General features: G+C 37.0%; 3 protein-coding genes across 9 annotated transcripts in view; 1 reads left to right on the forward strand and 2 right to left on the reverse strand.

Annotated features, from left to right (window-relative positions):
• LOC105209748 (dual specificity calcium/calmodulin-dependent 3',5'-cyclic nucleotide phosphodiesterase 1) overlaps nucleotides 1-13143 on the forward strand; it is a 161142-nt gene that overhangs the window by 104001 nt on the left and 43998 nt on the right. The gene's annotated exons all lie outside the window — the stretch shown is intronic.
• Nucleotides 397-6592, reverse strand: LOC105209747 (maltase 2). 2 transcript variants are annotated; one of them, XM_054227743.1, is made up of 10 exons: nucleotides 5947-6592; nucleotides 5699-5878; nucleotides 5473-5630; nucleotides 5101-5388; nucleotides 4651-5037; nucleotides 4433-4583; nucleotides 4174-4366; nucleotides 3961-4107; nucleotides 654-761; nucleotides 397-565 (listed from the first exon to the last, which is right to left on the reverse strand). In XM_054227743.1, the coding sequence occupies exons 1-10, from the start codon at nucleotides 6335-6337 to the stop codon at nucleotides 412-414; spliced, it is 2157 nt and encodes a 718-aa protein (XP_054083718.1). In that variant the 5' UTR covers nucleotides 6338-6592; the 3' UTR covers nucleotides 397-411. The 2 variants fall into 2 exon arrangements, with proteins under 2 accessions (XP_054083718.1, XP_011178629.1); XM_011180327.2 differs by lacking the exons at nucleotides 397-565; nucleotides 654-761 and adding an exon at nucleotides 3660-3892 and having other exon boundaries at nucleotides 5947-6591.
• Nucleotides 11727-12472, reverse strand: LOC105209746 (agrin-like). Its single transcript, XM_011180326.3, has one exon. It carries the CDS (start codon nucleotides 12320-12322, stop codon nucleotides 12104-12106), a length of 219 nt encoding a protein of 72 aa, XP_011178628.1. The 5' UTR covers nucleotides 12323-12472; the 3' UTR covers nucleotides 11727-12103.

Consider the following 13143-nt stretch of genomic DNA (forward strand, 5'->3'; position numbering starts at 1 on the left):
TCCTGAAACTTAATGGCGATGACAGTATTTCAGCCACAAAAATAAACTTTTACAAATACAAAACTCCTAAACCAAATTGGCTGCAAATGGAGAAGAACCATCGACATATATAAATCATTGTCTCTTGCAAACGAAAATCTTTTTGCTGATTTACTACATTTTTGCTTCATATCTGTTGGTGGCAAGTATGTGCAGTTAATTGAATTTTGAAAAATAATTGAATCACGGCCTCGGGATAAGCTATTGTATCAAAAAACAGATGCAATTTCCCTATTTGTCAACAGTTTTTTCGACGTCCCTACATACGCGACGCGTTGGCTTAATGATAAAGCCCAAACTGGCGTAAAATTAAGTTTATCAACGCCAACGGGCAACAACAAAACACAAAAATGAAATGAAAATAACAGAATTTTACCCTCGAAATCCGCGCTCATTATTTCGCCTGTCAATGCGATTCCAGCAGCGCAGCTGAGTCCACTTCTTCGTCGACGACTGATGCACGAGCAGCGCCACCAAAATTATGCTCACCGATTTAATTAACAACCTGACAACGGTGCGTCGGTAACTGTTAAAAGATGGTGCGCGGCGAAATTAAATCTTATTAAAAAGTTGATTAAAACAAATAAAAAGTTTACCCCCCCCCCAACACTCACACCAGGTTGCTGTTGCTGTGCGACTCGTTATTGTCAGGTGCAGTGATGTCAAAAACAATGCCTTCGTAGGGGCTCAAGCGGCATGTGGCATTGTGGCTCAGCTGTGTGCTGCAAGATGATTAAGTGCAAAAGAAATTGTTTTTTTTTTGTTATAACTTAAACTACATTTAATTGAAGTTGTTTATTGAGTGCGGTCTTTCAATTAATTTCGTTTATTGTCTGTGGCGCAGGCGAGTGTGAAAGCGTTTATTGACGGATGAGTGTGTGTGTGCGTGAGATTATAAGCGATTTATAAAAGCGCATTTTTGTCGTAAAATAACGCATTAAATATTGCATATTGCTTAAAAATATTGTGCGGTGGCATAGCAGGTGAAAATAAATAACTGTTAGTACTTTGAATAAACCGTTCAAATTGCACTTTCCACTTTAATAATACCATAAATTTATTACATACCAAAATGCAATAAAATTTAATATTTTTGCACTAAATAGCATTTTGATGGTCAATAAACAAGAAAAAAAAACAACAATAACAAATAGTAAATTGTTTTATAATGCAATGGTAGAAAAAGACACATCCAAAAGCTAAAATTTATTTCATGGCATTATTTTGCTTAATTTTTATTAGCAGATATTTATTAAATCTTGTTTTATGATAATTAATTTTACAATAATTTTTTTCCTACTTTTTGCTTACACCTCACAGGCACTCCAATTTCGTTGTAAAACATAAATGATAAATTAAAGTGTAATTTTTCATTTCAGAATAAATACATTTTTTTAATTTTTTTATTTTTATTCTTTGCAATCAGTTAGCTTACTTTTGCACATAAAAAAAGCTTATACAGTCATCAAAGTGTGAAATTCTAAATAAACATTTAGAAGCCACAATTAATCCCAGCGATTGTTAATAAAAATCATGAGCTCATTCAGCAGTTTAACAAAAAATTACAAAAAAAAGTAAATTATATAATATTACTTTATATCTTATACCCTGTGTTCAGAAAATAACGTGAATTTTCATATTTTGGAAAAAAATATTTTATCATTCTTCCACAACAATTTACTCTCCATAAAAATAGTCCCCATTAGATATTTCTCGTAGGCTTGTAAAAAACGAACTATAATGTTTCTCTATTTTTTTTTTGGAAATAGCAAAAATTCACATGGAGCCGTGTCTAATACTACTACTTTTCAACTTGCCTCATATCGCTATGGACATAAGCTAAAAATGTAGAAAGAATAGAGACATCTCGTAATTTAGGTCTACAACTTTGCTTCCGCCGTTTTCCAATAGATGTCTCTAGGGTAAAGACTGGTTGATTAAATCGATTAAATCGTTTTATATCGATCTTGGACATTTGTGTCAACATTAACCCAACAAAATATTTGTAGAGATCTGTTTGCATCCCAAACTTATCCTCAACTGAAAATGTCACTTTTTGAGCAGAATTTTCGACGTTTGCGGGAAATTTTGCTTTTCATTTTTAATTCCAAGAAAAGTGCGGCAGAGGCTCATCGACATTTGTAACCGTTTTTATACAAAACAAAGCCTTAAATTTTCCAAAAAAAAAAACGGCGGAAGCAAAGTTGCGGACCTAATAGTTAAGGGGCTATACCAGTGTGACACTTTCCAAAAATCGATTTTTTTGTTTTTTGCTTATTCGATAGTTGATACTTTCAAAAATATTCTGTGAAAGCGGTAAGGACACATCTTGAATAGTTTTTGAATGGCAGCGTTCTAAAGAGGGGCCGCTCACACGATAGATTATGACCGATCGCCTTCAAATTTAAACGGAGTATTCTTGAATATATTTACTATACAATGACCTACGATTTTTGAAAATTGTCAATTTTTTACCTAAAAAAACCACATATTTTCAAAACTACGGCATTTTGTTAGTTTTTGATATTTTTCAAAAATCGGAGAATAATCGTGTATAGAGAATATATTCAGCTTTAATAATCTTTTTAAATTTTTTTGCTACTCATTCGACTGGAATCATGTCTGTAGTTGAGGAACTTTTTTTTGGCATCTCCGAAGACAGCACCTCCCTCAGTTATTTTTCAATATTTTTGTAAAACAAATTCTAAAAATTTAGCTGAAAACACAACTTATTATGTACAAAAAACTTGGAAACATTCGATCGAGTATTTTCATTGAAAAAGACTGACGAAAATCGCCTAATTTTTCATGGGTTACACTGGTATAGCCACTTAATAAAAAGCTATTCTTAAATTTCGTAGATCTCTTGCAAAACATTCGCTACTATTGCCACATAGAATATGACTTTTTCAAAGAAGCAAAAACATTCATTAAAACACTGTTAAAGTAACAACTCCACAACGAAGCAACAACTCAATAAATCAACGATGAGAAACGCGGTCACAGAGTGGCAAAACAGTGGTCGCCAAAAGTGCACCGCCAATTAGTGTGTCATTTTGCGCCGCAAATAAATCAAATCTCCAGTCAGTTGAAATAAAAGCAATTTGCAAATCAACGCTGTAGACATTGCGGAGACGCTGGCAAAGCGCACTGTCGCGCCTGTTCTTGTTGTTGTTGCTGTTGCCGGAGTACACGATGCAGATTTGTTTTCATGCACGAATTTTTGACACTTTCGGTCATTTGTTATGCGCGCAGCATTTGGTTGACTGCCAAGCCTTTGAGCCCAGCCCCAGTGCGTTACATCATCATAAGCAAGATTGCAAATAGAAATTCCGATTTTTTTTAACCAATTTTAGTATCTTTCGACTTCCAACAATTAATTAAGTTTAAGCATTGGCGTTGTGGGCGTTGCTAAGTGCGAAAATGCTCAAATTGGCTGCTAACTAAAAGCATCAAACTAAAAGCACAAGACACTTTAAGGCACTTAAATATTTTATGATTTGCTTTGCGACAGGTGCAAGAGTATTTAAATACGAACGCAGACAATTTGCAAATTTTATTGGCTTTCCAATTGCTCTGTAATTGCCAGTATAACATAATGGTAGACAATTAAAACATACTTTCTTCAGTTTAGCGGGGTTCTTTTATTCACATAATGCGACATAAAGCTTGTTAACTTAATAAAAGAAAAACCATACAAAATCAATCTGATGATGGCAAGTGTTTCGTACATAAAATTTAGTGCAAAAATAACAACAAGGAATCGAGATTAGATTAGCTGATTATTCACTCTAGCATGCAAACGAGACCCTCGTAGGGTGCCAAGGGCAGCGCTTCGGCAGGGAGGGCTTTACTGTAAGTGTACAAGTAGGGTTTGGTTATGGAAAAGCAGAAATTAAGCTTTGAAATGTATGAACTCACCCAGTTTCATGCGTGGACTTGGAGCCAGCAACCATCACGGTCAGCTTCTGTTGGTACTTCAGCTGGAAGACTTCGGTCAAATTGACGGCGCGTGCGCGTGGACCAATATTGATGACAGTTATGATGGAGTTGTCTTCCTTGAGCTCTCTGCGAAGGAAAGTATTTTATAAATTATTTATTCCAACTCGTTCGCAGAAAGTGAGTACTCAGTACCTTTCGAAAGCAAACACATCGCGATCCAAGACCTCCGCGTGGAAGCGTCCCTTGCATAGCGCCGGCATCTTACGCAGTTCGATCAAAGATTTATACACCGAATAGTGGCTCTTCTCTGATTTTTGTTGCTTGAGATTTAGATTTTTGTAGTTAGGATGCACGGGCAGCCAGGTCTTTTCGGCGGTGGAGAAGCCTAGTAGCAAGAAACATTAATTTATAATAAGCTCTATAATAGCGCACTGAGTTTTTGTTTTCTCACCCGCATTCTTTTGCGTATTCCATTGGTAGGGTGTGCGCTCCGGGTCACGAGACACGTCTTTGTACTTTTCACGTCCCACATTGCGTGCAGGTGGGTCGACAGTGTCCTCCCAGCTGATATCACGGTAATCCTGCATGCCAATTTCCTCACCCTACCGACCGAAAAAGAAAAACACACAAAATTATTGGAAATCTACTTCCAAACACACACGCGCTTACATTGTAGGTGACCGCCACACCAGGCAGCGTCATCATCAGCATATGCATGGCATCGACACGCTTCGGACCGAAACGCGTGGCCATGCGCATATTATCGTGATTTCCCATGACCCAGTTGGCTGTGTGTTCGCGTGGCATATATGTCAGCCATTTCTGTATGTTGAAGACATAGTCGCGCGCATCGGAATTCTCATCCAAATCGGTGATGAAATTGAAGTTGAATGGGAAGTGGGAACCGCGTTTGCCGTCTTTGGTTTCATAGTAGTCCATGAGCGTTTTCAAATCGGCATAGGCCTCGGTCATCAGTATGCGTGCGGGTCCACCATTCTTAGCGGTATAATCATCGAGTAGTTTACGCCAATGTTGCAACATATCCAGTACTTCTGGCTGCAGTAAAACCAATTTTGTACATTAGAATTTATTAGTTGTAGTTGCAATGGTTTCACCTACCATATCTTTGGTATAAATGTGTTTGGTGTAGTCGTAGGAGAGCTTATCATCGGTTTTGCCAGTTAGTGGCTCATCACGTAGCTTAGCGTCTTCGAAGAGATGATTGACGGCATCGACACGGAAACCGTTAATGCCTTTATCCAACCAGAAGTGCAAGATCTCGTCCATGGCCTCGACCACTTTAGGGTTGCGGAAGTTCAGATCCGGTTGTGCGGGCGTAAACTGATGTAGATAGTATTGATTGCGCTTCTCATTCCATGTCCAGGCGGAACCATAAAACACAGATTGCTACGGAAGAACACAAATGTAAAGAAAGGTTTATTAATTCAGAATACCCACAATATCAGCTAATTTCTAAAGCTCTTCACTCACCCAATTATTTGGTGGCATCTTCTTGCCATTCTTATCCAACTTGGCATCAGCCCAAATGTAGTAGTCTTCATAACCGTCTTCCTTGTTGACCGACTTCTCGAACCACTCGCTTTCATTTGAAGTATGATTCGGCACAAAGTCCATGATAATTTTAATGCCTGAAAGCAAGTACCACATAAACATTTGAAACTGTTCATCGATTAACGGTATCACATTTAACAGTTACCTAAACGTTTCGCTTCCGTTATCAGCATTTCCATATCTTTCATTGTACCGTATTCCGCGTGGATCTCCTTGTAATCACTTATATCATAGCCGAAATCAACCATAGGCGACTTGTTAATGGGACTCAACCAAACAGCGTGAATACCAGTCTCAGCGAGATAGGGTAGCTTCATAATAATACCTACAAAGAAGAGACCGTAATTGACCGTTAGCCCCAATCATCAATTTAACTGCCATTTGCACACTCACCTTGCAAATCACCCACACCGTCGCCATTGCTGTCCATAAACGAGCGCGGATAGATTTGATAGAGTATCATGTGCTTCCACCAGTCTTTCTCTTTGTGCTCCATTTTCTCGCTCGCTGTAGTCTCTGTGTCGGTCATGATTTTCGCCTTCTTTGCCGCCGACTCATCGTTCATCATTGCGGACATGCTCGCGCTGGTCTCCTTAGCGGCTGCCGTCATCTTCATGTCGTTCGCTTGCATGGGAGTCTTCAATTCCTCATTGGCACTTTCGGTGCTGGGTAAGATTGGGGTTGGCGTTATTGCCGCATCTGCCGACATTTGTGCATGTCGCAGAAGCAGGCAAAATGTGAAGAACAACAGTAGGGCCTTAAGCCCCAAACAATTATAAAACATTATAACGCACACAAAGACACGTAAATTCGATTTCGTAGCAAAGAACACAAATTGTTTGGTTTTATCACAGCTTTATATATTTGTTCTTGTTATTAATAATATTTTTGGTTAGATTTTTGGTTTTGTGTGCCTTTGCGCTCGGAAATACAAATTACTCGAAACAATGTGCCAAACGCACCAACGTCGATCCCTATCTCTAAACACACAGCACGCTAGACTAGTGCCATCTACAGACAGTTAGGCAATCAGCTCACTGCACTGCTTTAATAATGCAAGCCGTAGCGCTGATGCGGTTGCTATTCAGCCTATGGCCCCAATGCATCTTCAACCCACCACACATAACTGCATTTATATACTTACATACAAAAAAAGTTTTGCCGTTGATCGTTCAGCAGCCCCCCTTTAAGTGACTAAATGACTCTCTCCGCTGATGGCAGCAACAAAACTGCCCATTCAGCGCTGTGCCGCTATATTTAATCAATTCAGTCATTTCTACTTTGTTGTTGTTAAAATAATATCGGGTTTTTTGCGTGGCTCTCCACGCCGGCTGCTCTCGCTAATGTGCGAAAATTTTGTTTGAGAGAGTATTGCTCGCGAGAAAAATATTTTTAATCTCATTGCATTTGTTTTGCTTTGTGTTATTGTGATTTTTGCTTTGCCTTTTTATTTATTGCAATAATATTTACGGCTGAATAATTTATTTTTGTATTTATGACACAAGAGAACAGAAGTCCAGTGGTTCTTAAACAATTTTTCGGTAGAAAAAATATTAAAAAAAAATTAAAAAATATTTTCTTCAAAGTTGCATTTAATTTTTAATATTTACGGCTTACCACATGGAAAAAAATTAAAAATTAAAATATTAAAAATTTTATTTTTTTTATTTTTTTGTTTAATTTTGTTAAGACTCTGTATACTTTGCAACAAAAGAGAAGGTATAACTTCCACACCCGACCATAGTTATGCCATGGCATGTAGCAAGAAGGCCAACAGCTGCAACAAAAGTCCATTCAAAGTTATTTCAAGTATGTTCAACGCCCTCAAATCCGGATTTTTCTTATAGTTTCTAAGAGGTTTTTACACTTGAACACCCTGGCAAGGATGAACAAAGCACACACACGCACACATCAACTACTGATCAGTAGAGTATAACGGTATATAAGCCCACCAAGTGTGCTTTGTGTAATTAAAATGCGAATTTTCTCACAGCTCATAATTTTGTAATAAAACAGCGCCACAGTCGCTAAGCATCAGTTTCAGTTTTCCACTTCAACTGCACTACCACACATTCACTACCAGAGCCCACCAATCCGAGATTTCCAACGCACTCGCAAATCAGTGAGCCACATTCGCAAGCAATGAGCGACGGAAAAGGATACAGAGGAACTTTTCTTCGCGCTGCCTGCGAGAAAGAAGAAAAGAAAGAAAGAAGGAAAGAGTCGCGGCAGAAACTGCGTCATACCCCTTCAAATGAGGTAGCTGCATTTTAAGTAGGCTGGATGTCTTAGAATAATCAAGTACTCGTGGTGACGGTGTCGTCGAACCTTTGAAAACGAGGTTAATGTGAGAATTGCCAGCAGCAGCAGCAGCAGCGAAAGTGTGTGCGAGAAGAAAGGAAGAAGTGCTTGACGCAACTTAAAGATGCTGCTTTGCTTACCCCGTACATCCCGGTAGTTGAAACCCGTTAAGTTGGTGACTTTAGCAATCTGCTAATGTTAGGAGGGGAGTGAACGCTCTGTGCGACCTCATAACCGGCACATCAGCAACTCTATTATGCGTTCAAGGAATGCTTCAACGAACGCACAAGGTGCTGAAGTGCCGAGAGGCGGCGGCGGTACACTCTTTTAATGAGCTTGTAGTAGCAATAAAAATGATAATGATGACTGATGATGATAAAACAGCAATCATGAATGTAATTATGAGCTGCTTGGCTGCTGCTTAATCGTGATTTGAGCCGTGTAGACCAAGTAGTTTTTGTTGTTTATGGTGTTAATAAGAGCTACTTTCGAGGAGGTAGATGCTCGTTACCTGCGGTGGCGCAGGTAAGCTTATGTATGCTTTCAGGAATTACGCACTTCTTAGGTTGGTTAAAGTTATGGAACTTTGACACATTATTCCATATGGGAGCACTGAGCTAGAGACCTCGGGAACTTGCTTCTTAGAAGGGCTGCAATGGCCTCTATTGCTTCTGATATCTACACCAGATTTCTCACTTTGATGTTTCTTAATCTGTCGTGGAAAAATGGACTAAGACGAGTTAGAAAATCTGGATTTTATATCAATCTTTGTTCTTTAAAAAATATTCATTGGAAGACTTCAAAAGCTTTATATGTTGTGAGTGTTCAGTACATCTCATTCAAAGAAGCCACAAACACATCTCAAAACCCTCGCAGACTTCTTTGTAGTACGAACACATTGTACAAATGCAAAACCAAAGGAAAATAGCAAAATGGCTGCCCCAACTGCAATGCACTTATCCAGCGCTTACATTGTCGAAACGTGTATTTCACTAAAATTGCGCTTATCGCAAGCAACACATGTTTTCTGGCTCTTTTGCAACAAAGAAGAACACAAAATTTATTATACGAGAACACATTTCGGTAAGCACATGCGTTTCTACATATATGTATGTTTAAGTCTTGATACCATCTTATTGTGATGCGCTATTTTATTTCGTTTACTGGCAGCAACATTTCGTTTAAGATTCCGATATTTTCTTTCAAAGATAAGCATACACAGAAGTAGGGAGACGTTTTGTTGTCTACTACACACATGTCTCTATGTAAGTGAACTATATAAGCTAGAGTACACAAGTTCGCATAGCTTAAGTGAGATATGTGCAAGTATGCAAGTCATGAGTGTGAGTATGAGTACAAGCTTGTGCTTGCTTCAGTTTGTGGCAGCAAAGTCTTTGTACGCTTTATGTGCAGATATGTATGCTACGTGTGTTTTCCCGAGTTTTCGTTAGTTTTCTCATTTTTATTCCGTTTTTTTTTTTGCTTTTACTATTTTCTCTAGCCTTGAGTTATTTTCATATTACAAGCATTATCGACACGAGTAGCAGCAAGAAATAAAAAACTAAGAAAATTTTCTTAAAAAATAATAAAACCAAAATTGAAATCAGTCACTATTAGATGCATTCAAGCTGTAGCGATTTAATTGTGTCTGCTATTCATCTAAGAAGAATATTTATAATAATCAATTGTATATGATTTTCAATGCTTGCATTAAATGTTAGCATACATTAAGGCGCTTACGCCTTTACACAATCAGTTTACACCGCTTTCATGTTTGCGCTCTTTAGTTATTGTTGTTGTTAAAATACACGCAATGCTATAAAGCTTATCCCGCAAGCAATATTGAAAATCCCATTTGAATTGTGTAGGGCATTTGATGTGATTTTGACAATTTATACCCTTTTCACGGACACACACACACACACACACACAAATACGACAGCGCACATTTAAATACACTGCTGAAGAGTGAAATGTAAATTTTCGCAATTTTGCTTACCTGCTACAGTGTTGTACATACAACAACAGCACATGCGTGAACAAAAAGCACTTTCACTTGCAGACCAACTGTTGGTCGGTATTCTCTGATTTTAGTTGAATATATTTGTATGTATGTGTGTGGACAGGGTTTTCATTTGAATTTTGCAAGCGTGAGTCTGATTGAATCTTGGTGTCACTGACTGGCTTTCTTCGCCACAGCGTGTTTTGTGCCTTGACTTGATGTAGAAATATGAATTACTCCATTATAAATCACAAAGTAATTGAAATTCTAATGCAAATATATATACATATATACTGTATATATACGCTATATTGCATATTGGCATCGTAAATTTTCACAGATTCTTGCTTTCATAGAGGCCGTCATTGCAAGGTTATTTATTGAGGAGTATAGTGTTTTTGTTGCTTCAGCTTGAGTGCTTGATGTCTCGACGTTTGGACGGCTTTCCAATTTGTGGTCTGTGGTCTAGTGAATCATTGAGTGCATAAATAAACAATATCGCTCTGGCAGCACAACTCAAAGCGCCTGTGAAAGATGCTACGCAAGTAATACGTAGAAATTTATTTCAAGATATATGCTTGTTAACAAAAATATTGGTTTATTATTGAATTAATCACAGTTATTGAGTTTTGAATTTGAATTTCAAAGGAGTAAATTGAGCTTTAATTCCATTAACCCAAATTTTCCCAACATTTTCAAAGATTATCGAATAAAATTATAGAAGAAACTTAAAATAAAGCGATAGTTGAGCTATAGATCAGAGTAAAATGCTGAGAAGTTAAACAAATAATGAAAATTAAATAATAAAAAAATATTGGGCTTGAGTAATTTTATCCCTTATGAATAACTAATTTAATATATATTTTTTTAAATAAATTCAAATTAAATTAAAAATAATTAATTCATAATTTTTGTGTCTGCCAAATAATAAAGAGAAAAATAGTAAATTTAAAATTATTTGTCACTGCTGACTAACTCAGTTCAGCTGTTTAGAAAGAGTTATTTGCCTCCTCTCCACAATCTGTCACATCGCCGAATAAAAACTTGAACTTATGTTTACAGTTACAGATAATGCGACACACTGATAACCAAAAAATGACAAGTATCGCACAAAAGAAAACAGCTTCATTAACTATAATAACATTTGCTTATACTCGAAATTAAAATATTTACGAAGCAAACAAAGCGAAGAACGCAACAAAAGCGTACACTTCCAGAAAATTGAGCTGAATACGCTGTCAAACACACGTACGAAAGCTAAGTGAAGCTCAATTAACTTGTAGTTTAGTGTTTACTTATTTTTAAGCTTTGATTGACCTCAGTCACTTAACGAAAAACAAAGGCAACAAAATCAAAGCGTAACAGACAATAAATTAATGCGAAAGGCGAGGAGAGGAGCACACATAAAGTGTTATTTCTATATATACATATGTACATGCATGGAAGACACACCTTAAAATCCAATAATGTCACAGTGAGACACACAACAACAACAAAAATAATTGAACAAAAAGCACCCATCAACAACTCAATTAGAAGGTGAAAAGCGAACGAGTGTCGTTGGAAATTCTACTCTTACGCCAAACTATAAGGCAGATACTGCTAATGGAAGAAGGGAAAGAGTGGTAGAACTTAAAAATACATTTTTAAATTAATTATTTTAAGATGAGATTCGATTTCACATTCACAAGTGACCAGCACACAGCCAATTTGCGGCTTATTCAAGTGGAATCTAAAGGATATAGTCAATATAAAAACTGTAAAGGCAGATATTTTCAACTTAATAATCAAGTTAGCTGTCAATTCCTTTAATTATTATAAAACTTGAACAATTGCTCGAACTTACTGTCTTAAAGTGAAATACGTGAAATAAATTTAATTTCAGCCGAACAGCTTATTATTTATTAATTCATTTTAATAATTGATAATATAAACACGAAAAGTGCTGGAAATCTCAGGATTTTAAACTTAAATCTACATGTATAGTATATATGTGTGCAATATTACGTATAATATTACTTTAGTGTGGCGTAGCGTACACCTTGCTTTCACTCAATTTCCCGTTAAAACACCAATGCTTCCTGTAGACTTCCTTCCGCCGCCGCACAACAAACCACATTCGCACCCAGCACTCCTTCCTCTCTCGCTCCACCTCTCTCTCATTGACAGTTGCCATTTACGCTTGTAACCAACTGCCTGTCGTTGTGGCGCAACTCCCCCACGCTGCCAATCGCAATTAAGTGACGCTTAGCATGGGCCCGTCTTCGCAATGTTCAGCGTGCGTCCCAGCTTTTTGTAGTCCTTCTGCGTGCACTCGAACTCGCAGCGATTCTTGTAGGTAATGCCGTTGGAGCCGCATATTTGTCCCTTCTGCGTGAGATCGCAGGGGCAGAACGAGGCTTGTGTCAGCGTCGCGAATGCAGCGAAGAGCAACAACAAAGCGGCGAACAGCGAAAAGGACTTCATCGTGTTTTATTTACTGTCGTGTATTCCAATTAAAACTTTTATTTTGCACCCGCTCACTCGAAGCAAACGATCGACTCGCGCTTTAAAACGTAACTGAAGTGTAGAGCCGGCAAGCGATCCAACTAAAAGCGATTGTTAGCAAATGAGGCGATGAGTGTAAACTACCACGCGTTGAGTAAATGAGGCGCTCTCCACTTAAAATAGTGTGTTGTTTTTGTTTTTGTTTTCCTTTTCGCGTTTCGCATAAGCTCAAAGCTGTTTGTTTCGTATGCGCCTGATAAGTGTATTAATTACAAATACTGCAAACGAGCGCTAAATGTGTGTATAGTTGACGTGTGTGGCGTTTTAATTACAACACTGCTAAGTAACTCTTTTCTTCATTAGATATAAGATAATATATAGTTTAAATATACTCAGCAACCCATTTGGAATGAGTACACATTATTTTTTGCTCAATTCATACTAATATTCAACACTTTCGCTTAATTATTTCTAATTTTTTGGCATTTATGAAATTAAAAATTATTAATGAGTACTTTCCAATACTTTTTAAATTAATTAGTTTTTAATTGATTACTTTTCCATTACTTTTTAATGCGTTACTTTTAGATTACTTTTAAATTGAATTACTTTATAATTGATTACTTTCCATTACTTTGTAATTAAATTACTTTTTATTATGTAATTACTTTTAGATTACTTTTAAATTGAATTACTTTCGAATTGATTACTTTTCCATTACTTTTTAATAAAAATACTTTTAAGTGATTACTTTTTTCATTACTTCTTTATGGAATTAATTTTTAATTTAATTCATTTTC

The sequence above is a fragment of the Zeugodacus cucurbitae genome, chromosome 3 (assembly GCF_028554725.1).
Source record: "Zeugodacus cucurbitae isolate PBARC_wt_2022May chromosome 3, idZeuCucr1.2, whole genome shotgun sequence".
Taxonomy (NCBI): domain Eukaryota; kingdom Metazoa; phylum Arthropoda; class Insecta; order Diptera; family Tephritidae; genus Zeugodacus; species Zeugodacus cucurbitae.